The sequence below is a fragment of the Onychostruthus taczanowskii genome, unplaced genomic scaffold (genome assembly GCF_017590055.1).
Source record: "Onychostruthus taczanowskii isolate IOZ18803 unplaced genomic scaffold, ASM1759005v1 scaffold151, whole genome shotgun sequence".
NCBI classification, from domain to species: domain Eukaryota; kingdom Metazoa; phylum Chordata; class Aves; order Passeriformes; family Passeridae; genus Onychostruthus; species Onychostruthus taczanowskii.
The window spans coordinates 222,216-244,528 of NW_024498697.1; the positions used below are offsets into that span (position 1 = coordinate 222,216).

The following is a 22,313-nucleotide window of genomic DNA, read 5'->3' on the forward strand; positions in this document are numbered from 1 at the left end:
AGTCATAAACTGCTCTAAGAGCTGATCACACAGAATATGTGCTTCTTTCCCCAAAAGACCTGAGTACTGAAAAGCATTGATCTGTTAGTGAGTTGGCACATGATCAGCCCAACAAGGGTGAGAAATTAATTTATGACTCTTCCCTTGTTATAGGTCCTTCTTCAGTTAAAACAAGACCAGCAGGCAAAAAAAAAAAAAAAAAAAAAAAAAAAAAAAAAATCACAGATTAACAGAATCATCAAGGTTGGAAAAGGCCTCCAGGATCACCAAGTCCAACTATCAACCCAGCACCAGCACTAAGGTCACCAATAAATAATGTCCTCAAGTGCCACATCCACCAGTTCTTCAAACATTTCCAGGGGTGGTGAATCCACCACTGTCCTGGGCAGCCTGTTCCAAGCCTTTACAACCCATTCTGTGAAGACATTTTCCCTAATATCCAACCTACACCTCCTCTGGCACAACTTGAGACTGTTTCCTTTCATCCTGTCCCTTTTCTCCTCGGAGAACAGACCAAGCTCCTTTGCAGGTCACTGTATGGAGCAGGAAGGTCTCCCCCAGCCTTCTTCTCCAGGTTAAAATCCTGGTGTGTGGGACATCCAGAGAGGCAGAGACACCCACTCCAGCTGTCCCTGCAAACACATCACACTCACATCTGAGAACTGACCCATGCTCATGGACCTGCTGAGACCACAGGGTTGGGAAAACAAACAGCCAGGAGGGAGCTTCCCCAGGAGCACCTCACACCCACAGTGTCTGATGCTGGAAATGGGGGTGTGAATTCCATCCCCATCTGTCAGAGGTGGGGCAGGTGTTCCTAATAAAGAACTGTTATCTTTGCCTGAGAGCCCCTTAATTTCAAAATTACAATTTGGAGGGAGGGGGTTTACATTTTCCATTTCAAGGGAGGCTCCTGCCTTCCTCAGCAGACACCTGGCTTTTCAAACCAAGACACACAACCACACATTCCTCAGGCTCAGCCCTCCTCATCCTGACAGGATGCAGCCATCAGCTCGGCCCACGGTCCCAAAGGAGGGAATTCCCTGGAACCACGGTGAGCTACCCCAGAGGCAAAGCAGTGGCCTCTTAAACTGTGCTCCAGTGCAGAGAGCAGGATCCCAGCAAGGCACAGGAGGAGCTGCCCTCTCCAGGAGCACAGAGGTGACTCCTGATGGTCCAAAGAACAAATGCGAGCCACTACCTGGACCTTCTGTAGCAAAGAACACAGAGACCCCCCTGTAACAAGGAGTCTGGTCAGCATTCCAGCAGCTACAGACAGGTTCAACAGCTGCACCTGTAGCTGACAGTGATCCATGCATAGGGAAAATGAACACACAGCACAAAGTGACAGAAGAGCTAACTGCTCTCCTCCAAACATTCACCAAGGCTTACAAGGCTTGAGAAAGATTTGAAATAGAAATAGAGATTCACTTCAGCCCTTCACCTTGCTGCAGAATATTCTGGTCAGTTACTGGTGCAAACATCAGTGCTGCTCCCAAAGCTCAGCACTGCCGAGCACAGTGCTGCTCCTGGAACTAGAACATCCCAATTCATTCCAATGCTGATGCCAAGAAATTCCCCAAGGATAAGAGCCGTCCTCTGTTAGTGGGAGTGTTCTCCAGAGACTAAGAACAGGCTATCCAGGAGATGTTCAATGTTCATATCTGCATGTGGACACTGACATCCCACACAGAGCCAGGCTGAGATACCAGCAGGTATCTGGAGAAACTGCCAAAACAGTCTGCCCAGGTCTGAAAAACATTCAAAGCAGAAAAGCTGCAGAGAGGAGAGCAGCTCCTCCACTACAAGGGTCTCACATCACCTGAAGAAGGACTGGAGATCTGAGAGCTCCCAATTCAGTTTCCCTTCAGGATGGAAACATGAACTCAGCTTTATGAACACATCCCAGTCACTCTGACTGACTCACCATCGATCTCCTGCCCGATGGAAAGGCCGGCCCATTTTCTCTGAAAAACAAGACAAAAAGGTCAGAACACCTGCCCTGCAGAACACCTGTCCCTCAGAACAAACAAACACCTGCCCTGCAGAACACCTGTCCTCTCAAAGGCAGCCTCCTCACCCAGAGGAGCAGGATCCCCTGGAGAACCTTCAGCAGCAGAAAAAATGGGCAGAACGGAATATCCCAAATACCCCAGTATTAACAGGAAACAAGTCAAAAACATTGAATAATCTCTCCAAATAATTCTTGTGACCTCAGAAGGTCATTCTGTCCAACCTCCTTCAGGCTGCTGGTCTCCCCATCATCATGGAGGCAGAAGTTGTGGTGCTGGACAGGGTTTTTTGTTCTTCTGCTTATTTCCTACCAAAGCCCAGGTTCTGAGCACTCCAGAGGTACCAGAATGGCTGTTACACACCCCATGAGCATTTTAAAAGCTTGTTCTAATGTGCTCCAAGGTACAATATTACCTGAACCAGTAAGAATGAAACTGTTCAAATCTTTTAGGTCCCTTAGAAATTCCTTTAGAAAGGCTTGTGCTGCACGGAACTGCAGAAGTGGGAAATGGTTCACAAATTATGTGACACAAGAAAATCTATAACCTTTACAATTCCAACAGTTCTGGCTTGATGACTGCAAAGATGTGGTTTTCCCAGTGGCTGCTGCTGTGTTACGGACTGGCTGCAGTGTGTTCACAACCCCTCAGGTATCAAAGAGAGGCACCAGTCACACGTAGGTGCTGTTACAAACACCTCTGGGGAGATCACATTTGAAAAGCTGTAGTTTGTGGTCATTTGTGTTTGCCTTTTTGTCTGGGAGAAAGAACACAACAACTTTGCTTACAAAGTGAACATTCCTCCCTTTACACCCTGTCCAATATCCACAGAATATCCTGAGTGGGAAGGGACCACAAAGGACCATCCAGTGCAGCTCCTGCCCTGCACAGATCTCCCCAGCAATGCATGTGCATCCCTGGCAGCGCTGTCCAAATGCTTCTGGAGCTCTGGCAGCCTCGGGGCTGTGCCCATTCCCTGGGGAGCCTGGGCAGTGCCCAGCACCCTCTGGGGGAAGATTTGTCAGGATCTTTTCTGTGGCAAGAGATAGCTCAACCTCCATGCTCACTTGGCTGGTTTCTTTTAAATGTTTGTCATCACTGAGCAGCAATTCGTGTTTTAGGCTCCCAGGATACAAAATTTGTCACAGCTTTCAGTGTTAAGAGTCAAGATTACCACAGAATAAGGGTGGTCAAGAACTCCATGTGAACAGTGAGTGTACAACAAAGAGATGTTCTGGAGGCCTCAGAGCACAGACATCCCTGAAGAGGAGCAGTAAACACACAGTGCTGGGGTTACTCACACTGTTGGGGTGAGACTGACTGCAATTATCTGAGGCTCTGGGAAATACTAGGGATTTTAAAATTAAAACCCAGTATCAGGAATGCTCCAATGCTCAGAGAGCTGAAACAGCTCTGCTGTGGACACAGGCTGAGGGAATGGGGGTTGTTCAGCCTGGAGGAGGCTCAGGGAGATCTCATTGTGGCCTTTCAATACTTAAAGTGGGCTTAAATCCTTTTAAGGGGACGGACTTTTTAGTAGGGACTGTAGCAAAAGAAAAAGGGGATGTGGCTTTAAACTAAAAGAGGGTGAATTCAGACAAGGTGAAAATGGTAAAACCTTGCCCAGAGAGGTTCCAGGGAACATTCAAGGTCATACTGGACAAGGGCCCTAGACTAACTGGTCCAGAGGAAAATGTCCGTGTTCAGCCAGGCTTTAAAGGCCCCTTCCAACCCAAACAGCTCTACAACCCTGCACACCAAGCATTCACCTCCCAGAGGCTGCAACACTCCCTGCACAGCCCCTTCTCCAAGGGGAGCACTAGGCCTCACCCCTTGGCAGGTGGGCTCTCCTGGCTCCACAACAACCACTGCAACACACAAAAATCAACCCTAGACCTGAGACTGACTTGAACAGCACCAACATCTCCTGCTGGACACCGCTGGGCACTTTGGGCATCACAAACCCCAGCCAGACACTGGTGAACACAACATCCCCCACCCACTTAGGACAGACACAGTTCCTGCAGCACATCAAAAGGTAAAACGTTTGGGGGCTTGTGGCAAGATGTGCTGAGAAAAAAAATCTCCCGAGTTTGCAGCACGGAGACTGGGCTCTGGAGCAGTGAGTGGCAGGGAGATCTGAAAGCACTGAATCAGAGACAACAACTGCTGCAGGTTCATGGGATGAGACAGCGTGAGCAGTCAAAAGCTACAGGCTTCATTTTTCAATTTAGAAGTTAATTATAATTCATTATTTATTCCAACCATCATTTAACATCTGATGCTGACTTAATTAAGAAAGAGGAGACAAAGGGGTTTGGGGTTTTTTTTATTAATTTCACTGCACTTTTCATCTAGAAATACTAACAATGACTGAATGTGGTCAATAAAACATCCAGCAGGTCTTAAAAATGAAAAACACAGCAAAAAAACCCTTTAAAGTCAAGGGAAAATGGGGAACAGTAAAGATTCACAAGGAAGGGCAGATATTGCTTAGACTTTTCCTTTTCAGTAGTTTCTTTCTGGTGGATTTTTAAAAGGTTAAATTACACATTTTCCAGTATCTTTATCCCACTATGCACTAAAAATATATCAAAGTACAGTCACTTCAGTTGCAGTATGAGTATCCTTGAACTTCTGCTGGCAGAAATCAAATTTGCAGTATACATTTATTCCAATTAAAGAACTTATCTTCAATCCTGATCCCAAAAAGAGATTTTGCTTATTCTGTAGCAGAGTGGAAAGCCCATCCCATACCTGGGGCAAGCTGAAGGCAATGCTGCCAGGGACAACCGAGGGGTGGGTTCTCAGCGTGAAGATGTACTTGTGGTTGGGAGAGGTCTTCACCACAACATGTCTGGAAAAGAGATCAGTATTTTACTTTTATGTGTACCAGAAGGGTTTTGCATTGCTCACAGCCCAAAAGGAACACTCAGTTTATCTCTGGGGCTACACAGGAAAACCAAAATCATTGGAGGCACAGCCTGACTCAGACATGCAGAAGGGTGACAGAGCCCACCACCCTCACTGGTACAATGTGATCTCAAAGCCCAGCTGCAAGACTTTGCACCAAAAATTAATATTTACATCCCCCAGTAGCCCTTTACTTCAGGACTGCACTGTACAAATGAGAGAGAACCAAACCACAACCACACACACGACAGTTAAAAATCAACACAGGTTTCACATCTCAAGCATTAACACCAGAGCACCAATATTTTACCCCCATACCAGCACCATCCCCAGCAGTGATGCCAACAAAAAGTAAATGCAAAGCCCATACAGGGATCTGAGTGTATTGTTTAGAAGTTTGATAGTAGAAAAAATGGGAGGAATTTCTGTACAAGAAGTAAAATCACACAGGCCATGGGGCTGTTCCTCATGGCACAAGTGACCAGCTGATCTTGAACTCAGACAGCATCTGTGTGGCTGGAAAAACAGCATCAGTGTTGGAAAGTGGCCCTGTGGGAAAGGACCTGGGGTGCTGATGGACAGCACTGGAACAGGAGCTGATGTGTGTCCAGGTGGGCAAAAAGGCCAAGGGCACCTGGCCTGTACCAGAAACAGAGTGGCCAGCAGGCCCAGGGCAGGGGCTGTCCCTGTGCCAGGCACTGGTGCCACAATAAATCAGCAGACTCCATTTATTCATGATGGAAAAAACTCCCTCTTTATTCACATAACTGGTTTTTATCCAGTTTTACAGACCTCGTGTGTGACTCCAATTAGTCAGTAGCTTTCTTGCAAATTACTTTATTGGTTAGCAATAAGTTGTCACTCTGTATTGATTGGTCACTCAAACCCCTGGGTGTACATGCAGGAAAAGTTGTTTATAAGAGATAGATAGAAAAATGAGAACTAACAGTATAAAAACAGTTTATACAGGTGCTAGCTGGAATAGATTGTTATGCTAATAAGCTGCTCACACCAGGATTCCTTTCACATGGGAACTTGCAAAATGCTACCTTGACAAGGCCAGCCACTGGTTTTAGGAGAGCAGGCTTGATTTTGTGAGGCCTTTCTTTGTAATTTTTCTACCTTACTGCAGCACTGGTGAGGCCACACCTCAAGGACTCGTGTCAGTTCTGGCTCCTCACTGCCAGGAAGACCTTGAGGGGCTGGAACGTGTCCAAGGAATGGAGATGGGGAAGGGTCTGGAGCACCAGGAGTGGCTGAGGGAGCTGGGGGGCTCAGCCTGGACCTTCTCACTCTCCACAACTCCTTGACAGGAGGGGGCAGCCAGGATGGGACAAGGGTTGGCCTCTCCTCCCAGGGAACAGGAACAGGATGAGAGGAAGTGGTCTCAAGATGTGCCAGGAGAGGTTTGGATTGAACATCAGGAAGAACATCATGGAAGGGCTGTCCAGGGAGGCTTGGAGTGCCCATCCCTGGAGGTGTCCAAGGAACACCTGGACGTGGCACTTGGTGCTCTGGGCTGGGGACAAGGTGGGCACTGGGCACAGGTGGGACTCAGTGATCTGGGAAACCTTTTCCTCAATGATTCTGTGATTCCACCACAGAACAGTTACAAAACCAGAGCAGTACAAGCAGTGAGGAGCAGACACAGCAGCAGCCATGGCATGTGTCTGTCTGTCACACTCAGCATTGAAGCTGTCAGCAACAAAGATACTCAAAAACTGCTTACAGCTTCCTCAGTCTATGCCTGATAGCTCTTATCATGTGATAGGCAGACAGCTTACTGGCATGAGAAAGCAAAACCAAAGGAGGCTGGGATTTGTGTGCTCTGGCAGCAGGGTGATGGTGGAATCAGGGTTCACCTCATCTTCCTCTCACAGCTGCTGGTACTGTGAGCACCCTTGGGCTACACAAGGCACCATCTCCATGGGATTTCACCCCTCACCATCCCAGGGTCAGGAAGGGCAGGATGAGCTGTGCTGGCAGCTAAGGTGCACACTCCTGGCCCACCTCCCTCCCTGCAGCCCATGTTTTCCATGCACATATGCTCCCTATACTTCCACTTGCACATGCCCAGCCAATGCAGCACCATCCAAGAGAGGATCAGCACTGGCTCCATCCTGTGTGCAGAACAGCTCCAGCCACACCACAGGAAGGAGCATATGGCCCTTGGAGAAACGAGGAAATGTAACCCAAAACTGGAGCCATGGCAGCCCAAACCTGGAGCCACGACCAGCTGTCACCTGCAAACCCCTCCCAGGCACTGCTGGCACTTGGTGGCCTGGCAGTCAGAAGCATTTTCAACACACCAAAGTGACAACAGAGCTCCCAGCTCAGGAAGACACTGAGCTGAGTCCTCACTGGTTCTGACCCAAAATCACCCAGCAGCAGCCAGGACACCCTTTCCTTGCCTCCTCCTCCTGTCCCAGGCATAAATCCAGGAACCTGGTGTAGGTGGTGAAGTTCCATACAAATGTTACGGGGAGAACAAGGCATTAATTGGTGCTGCATAGCAGCCAGGGAAGATTTATGGAGATTGGAAGACAGCAGATGTCACTCTGCCTTCATGGAGGAGGATCCAAGGAATTACAGGCTGGTCAGCTGCACCTTACCCCCTAGGGAAGTGATGGAGCAACTAATTCAGGAAGCCAAACAGATTAAAGCATAACAAAGTGACTCGTAGTCACTCTGAGCATGGATTTAGGAATGGTCAGCATGGATTTACAAAGCAAAATCCATCCTGACCAGCACGACAGCCTTCTCCAATGAAATGGTGAGCTCTGGGGCTGAAGGGAGAGCTGGATTTATCCCAACGCTGGCAAACTTTGCACACTGCCTGGCACCACCCTCAGACCCTGCTGTGACACACACTGGGCAGGGAAAGGGCTGCAGGATGAGCAGCTGCACTTGGGGCAGCAGCCAACAGCATCAATCCCACTGCAGGTCACTGGGATCTGCAAATCCCATGCAGGAGGTCACCCCAGGAGTCCACATGGGGCCAAAACTAAATTTAACCCCTTCATTCTGAGCAGCTGAAGGGACAGAGCTTCTCAGGCAGCCCACAGGGGACACACCAATTAAGCTCAATTAGGGAAAATTCAAAGTTCCCCACCCAGGGGGAACAATCCCATGCACCAGTGTATGCTGGGGGCCAAGAAACCCTGGGAACCAGATGGACAATGAGCTCAACAGGAGCCAGCAACACATCCCTGCAGCAAATGTGGGTAAGATCCCCTTGGGGTGCATTAGCCAGAACAGGCTGCACTGGCACAGAGCAGGGTGCCCAGAGCAGCTGTGGCTGCCCCATCCCTGGCAGTGCCCAAGGCAGGCTGGACAGGGCTTGCAGCACCCTGGGATAGTGGAAGGTGTCCCTGCCCATGGCAGGGGGGAATTGGAAGTTTTCAAGGTCCCTTTGCAGCCCAAGTCATTGAGTTATTCCACGACTAGGGAGAGCACCAGCAGCAGGATCAGGCAGTGATCCTCCCTGGATGGAACAGTGCTCCAAGGACAGCTCATTTCAAACTCAGCAGTGGGTAAAGCAGAGAACTATCCACGAGGACAGGACTGAAAGCAGGAGTTTTCTAGCACAGTATTACCCTGAGTAATCCAAATTAGTATCGACACACAACCAAGTGGAAAGGAAGGTGTGACACTGCAGAGTATGAGAGAAACGTGCCCAGAGGCAACAAAAAAGTTCCAGCTACAATTCAGAAATACTTCCCCACAAAATGCACCTGATGACAACTAACACCTGACTGGAAGCAGCTCATGACACAGGAAAAGACCCAAAATTAAAGCTTTTTAAAGCCCCAAATGGGTCCTGAGCAGTGCACTCAACAGTGACTTCAACATCCAGCATCTCTGCAGGAAGAAACAAACCCCATCACTGCTGGGCTTCACTTCAAAAACCCAAAATGCAAGAAAATGATAATACCTGGTAAAAATACTGGGGAACAGTATCCATAAAAATTTGATAACAATTACTATGCTGGGATATTCCATTCACCAGAAACAATTCCAGCAAAGCAGAAAGATAGCACAGCTTGGCAACAGACAGATGTCAGGAAGAAAAACAAAGAGAAAAAATGAAAAAAAAATCAGCTTTTTGAAAGAAAATACTAGGAAAAGTCAAATCCTGAAAGGTTCTGTGAGAAAAAATCTGCATAAGACACAGGAACAGCCATGTTTCTTCTCAAAGACAGCAGGAACAGGCAGGTTCCAACAAGCTGTAAGCAACCTAAGTACTATAAATGTTCAAAATAAGGCAACAGCTGAAAACTAAATACATGTTACTACGCTCATGTTCACCATGAAGGAGCTCAGAGAGCTCATGGAGGCACAAGGGGGAAATCTCAAACTCATTAAGAGCTTCTGCTTATACACGAACAAAAGGAACAACAAATCACCAGGGCCAGACAGCTCACAGAGCTCTCCCAGGAGGAACTGCTGCTCTATTCCGTGTGTAAATCCTCGCCTGCAACTGTCAGATCCAACCCATGTGCTGCCAGCTCTTAGGAAGGGCTCCAGGAAACTGGGCCCAGGAAACTGCTGGGAAGTTTGCTGGCCAGGCTGAGCAAACCAAGAGAAACTGCAGCAGACATGAATTAACCTGTGAGTGCATCAGACTTTCTGGTGCTGAAGCCCAAGAAGGGCTCCTGAGAGGGAGGGGATGACTCAGGTATCCATGTGGAGGTGCCAGCAGGGATCTCATCCCATGCAGTGCATGTTTGGAAACCCACAGCAATCATTCAGCAAGGGCTCTTCAGAAAACTAAACTAGCCTAGGAGGGATGGGCTTCCCATGTGAAAGGGAACAAGCAGTTCTTAACAGGAACAAAAACTGCCACTGAGACAGCCTGCTCTGACTGCTGTCCCTCACAGTCTGGCTGTGCTCAGAACTGGTTTCTCTCTCCAAACTGCACCAAGAGTCCTCAAGGCAGAAGCAGGGCACCGGAGCTGAAGATGGTGCCACTCCCCAAACCACTGCACAGCACACACTGGGACCATACAGTGCATGGCCTGGTGTGAACTCAGCCCTGACTCATCCCTGCCCAGCTCACGGGGTGCAGGAGGTGAAGCGTGAGAAGATGATCAGCATCACCCTGGGGTCAAAGCATCTCCTTGATCCAAGGGCAAACTCCAGCCCTACACCCCCAGCTGCAAACAGAGCAGGGCCCTTGTGGAGGTACCACCAAAAACCCTCCTGAGCAGGCAGCGTGGTGAGGGACCCGAGCCAGGGGCACTGTCAGGGGATCTACAGCCAGGGCTGGATCCAGGGGATCTACAGCCAGGGCTGGATCCAGGGATCTACAGCCAGGCCTGGACCCAGGGATCTACAGCCAGGCCTGGATCCAAGGGATCTACAGCCAGGCCTGGATACAGGGGATCTACAGCCAGGCCTGGATCCAGGGGATCTGCAATGCAGCACCAGCTCCTGCACTGCCAACACCAGGAGCTGCCTGTGCTCCCTCTGACACTGCACAGCCATCTGCAGCATCTGCTCCTGACCAAACATACTGCTGGTGTGTGAGCACCACTGCTAGAAATAAACAGCTCCCAGGGGCAAGGGAACAGCCAGAATCACATCCAGCCTGCTGAGCCAGCACATCCCAGGGCACTGCTTCCTGCATGCTGCCACAAATGCCAGGAGAGAGGGTTCTGGAAGCAAAAGGAACACAGCCGGCTGCAGGGCTGGCAGCTGGGTCCCTGCAGGACATCCACAGTGGAGGAAATTAAAGTTTTTATAATGCATGAGGTACAATGCTCAGTTCAGGTATTTTTGTAACTCAATTATGTTGAAAAAAAATCAACCTGGGGAAAACCATACTTTGAAAAGACCAGGACACTCTTCTGCCCAAGCAGACACTTTTGCCTGCTTCTGACTCAAAAAGTTCTGCTGGTTTAGGGGGTGCTTTTGTTTGGTTTTGGTATTTTGTACTCCAGTTGGGCTCGTGAAAGCACAGTTCAGTTCACGCCTCCAGAGCCATGGCAGGTGCCAGGGCAGCAGAGCTGGCTGACAGCATGGACAGGCTGAACACATCCCTGCATTGCTGCAGCTCAGCACTGCTGCGTTCTCCACCCTTAGCAGAGTTCACCTGGGGCAGGTATTTTATACAAGGGTGGGCATGTCATTCAGGATCTCCTTTAACATTTTTCCCATTTTTCAAACCCAAGCCCTTCTGCCTTGTGCTGCACGTGATATTCCCTTTCAGCTGAAATTAATGACTTCTGTCTACAACCTACATGCCAAAATCTGTCAGAGCTTCCCTAAAGCAGCAGCAAAGCAAAGAATCTGACTACGTGAATTGGCTTCTTGTAATCCAAACCCTTCTGTGTGGGCTGAGCTGAACAATGCAGGTGTTTTCCACCTAACAGAAATAAACCCCAGAGTCAGGTTCCATCAGCCACCCCAAAACTGCAATTAAAGAATCCAGCTCGTTGTGCCCACACTCTGGCTGCTTCTCCCTTTTGTTCTTGTGCAGGAAAACCCTGAGAACAAGAGTCCTCCTGGCTCTGCTCAGTACCCCATATGATGTGAAAGTGAGAAGATGCCCCAAGTAACACAATAACATTTTTGAAATAGTTCAAATATTCTCACTATGTAACAAGAGCAACAGCAAAACCAAAACAAACAAAAATTATCCCAATAAGTACTTCAGTAAAATAATTATTCTATTAGTTAAGCAGATGCAGTTCCCAAGAAAGAAATACTTTAGAGAAACAGTCACCCTTCTTCCAGTATCTGCCATTTCCAGAAAGAGCCACATTGAAAGTTCTGATCCCTAAAGACACACAAGTTTTGTTAATCAAACTGCTGTGTTCACCTTTCCAAACCTGAAATGTCATTCCCCCTCCACACAAATTTTGAAAAGAATTCCTTTTTGGTTAAAAGCTGAAAGAGCAACAGTGCACACTTACTGCCCAGACTGGAAGTCCTTCTCATTCACCACAGCACAGTTGGTTAAGGACAGCTCATCAGTGGGACATCTCGCTGCTTGCATAGGCTACAAGAGAGGGGTGGAAAAAACGTCAAATAAAATTCTGGTTTTCCTTTACCAAGCCAAGCCTCAAGACTTCTGCAAAACCACAAAGCACAAAACAGATCTCCTGAGTCCTGGCACACTCTCAGAGCCCACTGGTATCAACAAGCTCCTCTTCCAGCTTCCTCCAAACATTTCCACGTGTCACTGGTATTTGTACCCCAAAGCTCTGCATTTTGGGACTATTATGTACTTTGTATTTTCTACCCTACCTACACAAATACTTCAAAATCAGCTGGGAGAAAGCCTACAAAGCAAACACTGTTAGCTTGCAAGTGAACCCTGGCACCAAAGCTTCCCCAGTGCTGGCACAAGGCAGCAGGTAATCTGCATTCCCTGGAAGGTGTTTCTTGCACAGTGACAGGGCACTGGGACCTTCTGGGAGCAGCTAAGGAAAAGCAGCCTGGAACCAGAGCAGCTCCCCTACAACCCTGCCTCATGGTGCTGGGCTGGATCACAGAGCCCGTGTGGGGAGGAAGGGAGGGATAAAGATGTGACCTTCCCTCTTCCCTGAACATAACTCAGAAAACTGGAATTTCAGCATGTCCATTCTGCATAAACCCCTTCACCCAGTGCAGTACAGGGCAGCACTGAGAGTCCACAGGAAGGTTTAACCTCAGCCAGCTGCTATCCAGCCCCCCAATCCCTTTCTATCACTTCTCAAAAGAAATATCACACGTGAATATTTTTCACTCTACAGGAAACATCCCAGATCCGTAACACACTGAAGAAAATTAGATAAATAGTTAATTCCAGCCTATCACTACGAAAAATATTACTGCAACAAATTTTGTGGGGGAATCCTCCCCCTCTTTTTATTCTCTAATACCAGAGGACCAATCCTTTTTCAGGAGTATCTGCTCGTTTTTGTCCCTTCCACTGTTACTCATCAATCAGCAATTAAAAACTGAAATAGCAGCACTCCCAGCCCAAGCTGCCCATCTCCATCATGAGGCAGGATGGAGCGGGGGGGAGCACAGCAGAGGGACCTCAGCCCCACCCTACACCCCCACCCCACCTGCTCCTGCAGTACTATACCACAAAACAAGGGCTGAACAATGATAATTGTGAACAAAATGCCTCCTGAAATGGAGAAAGGGATGGAAAAGGCAGGATGTTTCTATCATTAGCTATGGACTGAAGACATTTCATTTGGGGAAAAGCTAAACTTGTCCCCCAAGGTGTCATTTGGAGAATCAAAGCACAGCTACCTCTGTCAGATACAAATTTGCAGACAGTGCAACAGAAACTATTTGACAGCCTCAACCTATTGCTAAAAGTAATTCCGGAGGGATTTTCTCTTAAACCACCTTTAAATCCCAGCAGCAAGCACAGGAAATGCACTGATCCCAACACACACATATAAATCATTTCCCAGGAGTCACTGCCCTGCTCAGCCTTCCTTCCCCAGCCCCTCTGGGACAAGAATCAGAAACATTTCCCCCCCAGCCTGCTCTAAAGTTCAGATCAACTTTCATGGCGCAGTGTGATTTGTCTCAAGTACTCACTATTTAGAAAAGGACTAACTCATTACTTTTACTAAATAATGCTCAATTGCCCTTGACATATGTGACAACCAAAAAATACTCCATTTTCAGACCTGAAGCAGATTTTTCTATCTGAATGCTGAATGTAATAAAAGACTCAAATGTTCTTGCAATAAAATATAAGACATCAGTGGATTTATGAGATACACAGCCTGTCTGCTGAGGCCCCTTGGCGTGGAGCACTTCACAGCAAACATTCACCATTTTATCACTTCTGCTCCCATCTGCAGGGCACAGTTTTGTGAAGGACATGCCCTGATAAAACGCATTACAGGGGATATTTCTGGAGAAAAGTGGACACGGAGCTCCTGGATTAAACCTTTTTACAGCACTATCCTCAAGTGCATTTTTAATCCTTGGTGACAAACTGCTTCCTACACACGGCCAAGCTGCCGCTCCCAGCTGCACTGGGAACACAGAGCTTTGGGAAATGCAGGGATAGCAAGGAGTGCATTCCAAACCCAGCAACGACTGCAAGCTCTGCAGCACGGCAGAGATGATGGCAGAACACCCTTGGGTGTCTGACACGTGAAATAACGTGGCTGCAGCAGCAGCAGAGGCCGTGCCAGCCACCCTAGAGCCCGGCTCATCCTCCTCCTGGGGCCTGGCAGGAGCCCATTTCTCCCTGGCAATGACCAACATCTCAGGCAGCACCTCTGCTCCCAGCCCTCCACTACACACCCTCCTCAAGCTCCAAGATTTTGCAGATCTTCAGAACATCATCTATATTCTGAAAAGGTTTTAACATCACCCAGCTGCAAGACTCACTCGAGGGGTCTCACTCCCAGGCATGGAGTTCCACAAGGGGGCAAGGGACAGCTTGAGGAAATCTGGTCATGAAGAGGTGACAATTAAACTGGAAATCACCCAGGTAGGAAGGAGGAACATGCTGCTGTGGGGAGCCACAGGGGCTCCCTTTTACCTGGCCTCCCCACAGAGCTCATACCCCGCTGCTGCTCTAGGGATGGATTCTTGTCTCTGTCAAGCGGCTGAGCTGTCACAGCCAGGACACAGGCACAGGCTGCTCCTGAGGAAGCTTTCCTGGCATAAATGCAGCAGTCCAGAGCTGGAACACATGGCTGGCATATGCCAGTGGTGCTGCTGTCAGGAACACTTTAAGCTCTTGCATTTTGGGTTCCAGCTTCCAGGACAGCAGCACAAGGACTCCCAGAACCTGCCCCTCTCCCCTCTCTGCCATCCCACACCCACTGCCAGCACTAACACACCATATCAGGGTACAGGGGCAGGAAAATCCTTGTGAGTATTCCCAGGGATCTCAAAGTAGATTTACACAAACTAATTTCAAGCAAACTGGCAAGTTACTGCTGGCAACCAGGCAAGACAGGTCTAACAAACCAGAGTGCAAGCTCCTGCAGGTGACAGCAGGTGCCACCTGCTGCAGTCACCCCTTGGCGCTGCCAGGCTGGAGGTGACCCATACACCCTCACAGGCTGCTGTTACACCCACATCTACAACACAGATCTGGCTTAAAGAAGGCAAATCAGGGTTAAATTAGGCAAAAGAATCTTCACACTACGTCCCGGTATTGTTCTCTTTATGCAAAGAGGAGACTCCAAGGACAGCACAGTCCTGAGGAGGTGACTGCATAGTGCTAAAGCATTCCCAGCATCCAGCAGACAGCACTTGCTATTAAACCCAGACCTGTTCCAGCGTTCCTTCTGTTTGCCAAGAGGAAAACAAGACCATATGATGCACTGATAAATCTCACTCTGAGAGACAAACATGAAGGACCCCACCTCTGGGTTTGTGACAAAGCAGGAACATTGCCTCAAAACCCAGGAGGCTTAATGATACTAGCATATTTTATTTTTACAAAGAAAAGTTGCCTTGAAGAACAAACAGCTACATAATAAAAACAATCACCATAACATCTGATCTTTCAGAGATTTTTTTTCCAAAGCTGCAAGGACTCGTTTTCCTCCACAGAAAATACAAAACTCACATGTTTACAAAATCACAGAATAGCTGGGGTTGGAAGGGCCTCTGGAGACCATCCAGTCCAAACCCCTGCCAAAGCCCAGAAAGTGGTGCTGCTATTTGGATATTTTCACACACACATAAACCACACCTCTCGTGTTTTGTCAATTCACCTCTTGTGAATCATTAAGGCTAACAGCAGAGGAAGCCAAGGAAAAACATGTTTCTCCTCACAGAGATAAGGTGGTGGTAACGACTGAGAGCACTGCTGACAGCTGGTACTGAGAAGAGCTGAAACATTAAGTGCTAAGGCAAAGATGCTCCTCATCCAAGACAACTGAACTCATTTCATTTCCTAATGCTGAGCAAGAGATTATGAAACAGCCTCTAAAGATGAGGCAGGTTTGGTTCTGTGCCCTGGTCTCACATGGTTTGTACAAGACAAATATTGTTCAAGTACTGTATGTTCAAAAATCTCCTTAGTGTAAAACAGACACAGATACACATCCCATGTATATGCAGGTGCACAGAGATGGAATTTCTGGCACACAGGTGCTGGCAGAGGAGTGTTAGGAAACGTGACAACTCTGGGTACCAGACATTTCCATTTCCCCAGCAGAGCCCACTGCCAGCTGCATTGAGATGGGGATCCCTGCTCCAAAAAGCACCCAAGCTTTCCTGTAGCAGCTGCTGGGCACCAAAGTCTCTCTGAGCCCAGAGCCTCATCACCCAAAGAGGGCAGAGAGGTGTAATACACCTGCAGAGGTGTAATTCCTGGTGAGCAGTGCAGTCCACACTCCCCAGAGCCCCAGCAGAGGTGCCTCTGTGGGTGGGACCACGGCTGACTCCAAACCAAACACTCACCACCACGGGTCTGCCAATAAAATGAAATTTGAATACTGACAGGAAGAATTATAATGTCAAAGGAGCTCTGAAGATAAACAGGGAACTGACATGATGAATCACAGATCCTACACATTCTCCAGGAGTACGCTCCTGACAGGAAACACACGCACAAAGCTCTGCCTGTATCTCTAGATCCCAGGGACACCAGAGGTGGACATTACACCTGGGGACACAGGGACAAGCAGCAGCTCCAGCAGGAGGATGAGCTGCAGAGATGGCTCAGCACCAACCAAGCTCCCAGCGCAGGGAAGCCCAAGGACTGTGCCTGCTCTCTACACCCATAACACACCATGGAGCTGAGCAACAGCTCAGCACCGAAGGACAAAAGAAATGGCCACAAAACAGCAACACCAGCAGAGCTCCTGGCTGCCAGGTAAGAGTGGGTTCCTGACCTGCAGGGGAAGCTGGCTCTGTCACAGGGAGAAACAGTAAAGACAAAACCAAGACTCCCCTAAAGAACAATTTTGTAATATTCATAAAAGGAATGACAACATGCTGTCACCATCAGGGACACAAGTTGTCCTAAATGTTGTGGTTCTAAGTAATTTTAAAAATTAACTAAGGAAGTTTAGTAACTTGCAGAGGGTTTTTCTGGACATGTCAAAAAAAACACTGACTAAAGCTTCCATATTTCTGCAACCACAAAAGGAGATCAACCTACAAGGAACTTTTTGGACCAGCAGGCCTGGCCAGACAGGCCCTTCCAGAGCTCCTGGCTGTGCCAGGATAAGCTGCTGTCCCTGGAACACACAGCCCTGACTCCCTGCTCAGGCCTGGCCATTCCACCTGCTCCCCATGACCTCTATTTGTTTGCTGGAAGCTTTTATTCTCTTCAGGAAGCAGCTGCATTCTCTCTCAACAACAAAGTCAGAAATACCAATTTTCTTCTCCTATTAAAGAGGAACGCATTGGGAAGCTAAAATCTCAGAAGTAATATTCACATTGTCGACAAAGGCAGGGAACACTGAGTGAGCTGCCACCAAGGCAGCCTCAGCACAGCCTCCAGAGGTGCCTGGGTGAGATGGATCCCTCCCTCCCACACCCCCTGAGCCACTCCCACGCTGTGAATCACGCCCGTGCTGCATCGCAGAGACCCAAACAGCTCCGAGGAGGAGAGAGGCAAGAGCTCCCATCAGCACCTCCTGCATCAGCCAGGGCTGGAAATGAAAGAGGGAATGTTCCCCCTGCGTTGTCTGCCTGTGGCAGCGGTGACATCCCTGCCTGGTAAGAGCTCTCCCCCGGCACAGACAGGCAGCAGGACACAGGAAAGTTTTAGCTTTCTTATTTTCCAGATTCTGCACTGCATTAGTATGTAACTCTGAACTTCATATCAAGTGTTAGCAAGTTCTCCTCACAGTTTAGCTAGACAAAACAAGCCTTTTCCAGACTGAGAAGGCCCAAAAAGTATAAACAACAGCGATTTGAGGAGAACAATCTGGGAGGATGGGATTTATAACCTGAAGCTGTAATTAACCCCAATATAGAAATGGACCAAAACCTATAAAAGTGTGGAAACTCATGACTCTGGGTCCATCTTGGGTGGAGCCATGGCCAGGCTCTTGTACTGCCCAAGGTGTATCCTTTGAATGCCTTCTAATAAATCCTACTTTATTCCTTTAACCCTGTCCAGCCTCTGTCCTGGGGAGCCTCTCAAGACATCAGCCAGACACTCTGCACTGGGCACTGTTTATCAAACACTCAACACATTTCCCAGTTTCTCTCTCTGAGAGCAGCCCTGCACTCTCTGGGCCTGAATCCAGAAATTACTGCCTGTCCTGGCACTCCAGAGCCACTTTATCAGGGCAGAAGGGCCTCTCCCACAATTAAAGGACACTGGCTTTTACTGCTGCTTCCCTTTGTTTGCAAAGTTCAAGTGAACTCAGTTCTGCAGGGGCAGCTCTGTCACTCCAGCGTTGTTTACCTGCAGTTACCTCCTCACAGCTTGAACACAGCTCTGCTATTGCCAATATTTGCCAACATCATGAGAAGGACAATTTACAATCCCAAGAACAAAGAGTTCCAAGAGTTTGCCTGATCCAACAGAGCAGAAGAAATAAGAGAGCTAAAGGAGAGCTTCTCCAAGCAGAGCATCTACAGTCGAATTACACAAGTTGCTCTGCCCAGAGATGTCCTTCTCCACATCAGCTCTTCACAATATGATCAGTGATTTTAGGAAATGCACCTGTACCTGAGCTGCTGTGCCACAGAACCAGAGAGCTGCTCTCTGACAGCTCACCAGGAACAGCAGCTCCACCTTCCTATTAAGCAATAATGACCAAGGATATGTGCATTTTAATTAACACATCCATTTTTTGAGTGCATGTTGCCTCACATTCCTTTCTCAAGCCAGGATGATCAACAATTTAATTACAGGGAATTGTTGCTTGTTGTGTTGCATCTAAACATCTTTAAAAAATGCCAAGGGAATGAACCACCACCCCAACAGAGTAAGTTGAGGTGCTGGGATGCAGGTCACAGGATTTTGCCACATGAGCAGCGAGGACACCTCATGGATGCAAATTTCATCCCATTTATATTTAGATAAGTTACCCGATGGCAACAAGGACAATGTGAACATATGTTAATGTTAAAATTATGCCCCTTGGAATGTGCCCTGTGAAAGCCCAGGATGCTGCTGTCCCAGCCCTGGCACAGGGCAACCCCTGGCACTGAACCCCCCAGGATTCTGATGTGCCAAACACCACACAGCCACCAGCAGATAAAGATGCAGCAGCTTGCAAGTACTGCTCTATTTTTTACAGAAAAAGCACATGACACAACTCCAGGGCATCAATTACTCCAGATTTTTTGATAGAAGGTCATTGCTTTATTGCATCCCAGGAGACCAGAGAAATGTGTTAAATCTTTTCATACTTCAAACCTTTGCCCTCCCTGAGGGCAGGATCTGCCTGCACAGGGAGGAGCAGAGCAGCAGTGCCTGAGGAACTGCACACCCAGCCTTGGTTTATGAGCAGCAGCACAATCAGCTGGCTCAGACACAGCTCCAGGGCACTGCAACAGAAGCTCTTCCATTCATTTCAGCAACTGCGTTTCTTGTTGGGCTTTTTCTGTTTACAGAACCTTCTCCAACACAGCTCCCCAATTCCTGGGGGTCTGAAAACCTTCTGGAGATGGTCAACATGGGTGCTGCATCACAAAACTCTGGTCTCTGCCTGAGAACCTCCCTGATGTGAGACAGCATCCTGAACACACCATGCAGAGCCCCCAGGCTGAGCCTCATCCTTCCAAAAGCCACTGCAGTTCCCAAGATCCTGTCCCACTGCTCAGGGCTGTCACTGCACCAGCTCTCCCTAAAGCTCATCCCCTCCTGCACTTGTGAGGGCATCTGAACATCTCCACCAACCCTGGATCAAAAAAAGATCACTGCATGACATGGGGACTGACATTTTAGCTGTTTTCATGTAAAAAAAATGAATCAATGGTAATTTCATTGCACTGAAACTATGTCCTGCCTGGTGGGTAATTCAGCAAAACAGAAGTGCCACTACTTTCTAACAAGTGCTTTTCTGTGGGCTCAAGCAGATCTGGTTTTATGACAGAACTTCTTCCCAATTCAGGTTTATCCTGAGCCTGAATGACCTCTGTGGTCTGAGGCACAGAACCCAGAAAAGGAGAGGAAAAGAGAAGATCTTGCTGTGCTCTGGGGAAAAAAATCAAAAGTAATACTTACAAAGTTCACATTTAAATGATCCTCAAAAAGATTCTCTGACTTTTTAAAAAGACTTTTTCCTACTAAAAAAATTATTACCTCAGTTTAATTATTCTGGCAGGTCCACATAATAAGTGTGACATACCAGCACCCCAAAAACTGGAGATGGAGAGGCAGCACTGACATCTCCCTTTGGCAATGACTTTTTAAGCACAAGCTTAGGACACACAGCTTCTGCAACACTGAGCCAAGCAGCAAATTAATCAAAGATGACAGGGCCAGATATGCCCACAAACATTCAGATGGTCTTCAGAATCTTATTCTAAATAATTGTAGAGCTTTTAACAAATTATGTGACTTTATTTTAAATAATTCAGCAAGGCAGAAGTCATGAAAGCAGGCCACAAGCTGATTTGTGATGATTTCACAAGACAGTTACAAGGTTGCAGAAGTGACTACAGAAACAGAGATTCAGACAGAGTTTTCTCCCATTTCCCTGAAACATTGCTAAAAACCCATTTCTTCATATTGCACACTAGGAAAGACTAAAAAAAACTAAGTGACGATAGCAGGAACAGTAGCAGGCTGCAAGAAGGAGCTAAGTTGATTCATAAACCTTTCTTTAGTTGCCTGACAACCCCTGCATCTCTGAAGGCTGGTTCCATATGTTATCAGAAATCACCTTACAGCTTTAACCCATCAACGTAAAGCCCAGCCCCCACTATTTCAAGGTCCCTACCAAACCATCCAACCTAAAACCACATTGTCTGCATTTTAAGTATTTTTAAATAATTCAAGCAAATAATAAGCCAAATGTTATTAATTGTCTAGTGCTGTTCCAGGTATATTATATACATTAAATGTTAGGAATTCTTCCCTGTGAGGATGGGCAGGCCCTGGCACAGGGTGCCCAGAGCAGCTGAGGCTGCCCCTGGATCCCTGGCAGTGCCCAAGGCCAGGCTGGAGCAGCCTGGGACAGTGGAAGGTGTCCCTGCCATGGCAGGGGTGGAACTGGGTGGGTTTAAGGTCCTTTCTGACCCAAACCATCCTGGGATTCTGTGCTGGCTGCAGGAAGCAGAAGAGAGCAGGGTCAGGCCAGCACTGCCTTTGGCAGCAGAGCACCAAGGGCCTCAGTCTGTCCTTCACCACCTTCCCACTCCTGCTGCACCTCTGGATCCTGCACCTGGTGCCACCAGATGCCAGCAGGACCCTGTGCTCAGTCTCAGGCTCTCGAGAGGAGTGGCAGCACCACTCTGCAGGGTCAGACACCACCTGAGTGAATCCAAAACCATTTCCAACCCAACACAAAGGCAATCTCTTCTGAGGAGCCAACAGTGCAGAGCCTGCTCTCACTGGGCTAAAGGCAGCACTGCCCCAAAGCAGCCCCAAACACCAGAGGAACAAAAATGGGTGTGTTACACCAGGGACACCCCCTAAAACAACCATTATTTCTAACCATTAACTGTTACACAAGTTCATCTATTACAAATCCCATATTCCTTAGAGAAAACCACAGCAGTGTCTCTGCTGAGGGATCCACAAGAGCACCCTGCACACACACAGGGTGTCAGAGGAGGCAGCAGCACTGACCCAGCTGCCCCCTGCCCCACCCCAGCCCCATGGAGCTCTCCAGCCTGTGCAGACACAGGCAGGAATGCAGCTTGTGCTGGATCCACTCACTGGAACAAGGCACAGAAATCACCTGGCCTTTCTAGATGCCTTTGGGAACTAATTCCTGATGTAGTTCAAATCAATTAGTTACAGACAGCCCCAGAGAACTTCCAGGGGTCCACTTGGTACAAGAGGTCCATAACCAGCTGCAGACACAGCAGCTTCCCCCGTTCCCTCTCCTGCAGATGCCTCACTGCTCTGCCTGCGTGCCTAATGATCCCCATGCAGAGATACAGAATAAATTATTACAGAAACAGCCATTATTTCTAATCATCATAAACTGTTTTTCCTGTAAACTTCAATCACTGCTAATCACCATCTCTTCCTTGCCACAGAGAGACCCAGTGCAATTAGGGGAGCAGAGTAACACACCTGAAAGAGCATCACACAATTAATCAGATTTGGCTTATCATTCACCTGAATTATTCAAAATGTTACTAGAAGTTTAAATATTTTGTCTCTCTGGTACATCAGGACAGCCAATCATTTCTCCCTGTGAGAATGTACTGCACAAATCGAATCCCACCAGTCCAGCAAAAGAGATTAAGCTCTAAATGGCACTGCAGAACAGATTTGCAGGGCAGGAGGAGTCACTGAAGCTCCTCTTCCCACCTTGC

General features: G+C 48.0%; 1 protein-coding gene across 3 annotated transcripts in view; it reads right to left on the reverse strand.

Annotated features, from left to right (window-relative positions):
- NSF (N-ethylmaleimide sensitive factor, vesicle fusing ATPase) overlaps positions 1 to 22,313 on the reverse strand; it is a 78,238-nt gene that overhangs the window by 53,235 nt on the left and 2,690 nt on the right. For all 3 annotated transcript variants that reach the window (XM_041398958.1, XM_041398959.1, XM_041398960.1), the window contains exons 2-4: positions 11,843 to 11,928; positions 4,770 to 4,869; positions 1,928 to 1,967 (exon numbers count right to left, since the gene is read on the reverse strand). In XM_041398958.1, the coding sequence (XP_041254892.1) occupies positions 1,928 to 1,967; positions 4,770 to 4,869; positions 11,843 to 11,928 (226 nt within the window). The remainder of the gene's footprint in view (positions 1 to 1,927; positions 1,968 to 4,769; positions 4,870 to 11,842; positions 11,929 to 22,313) is intronic.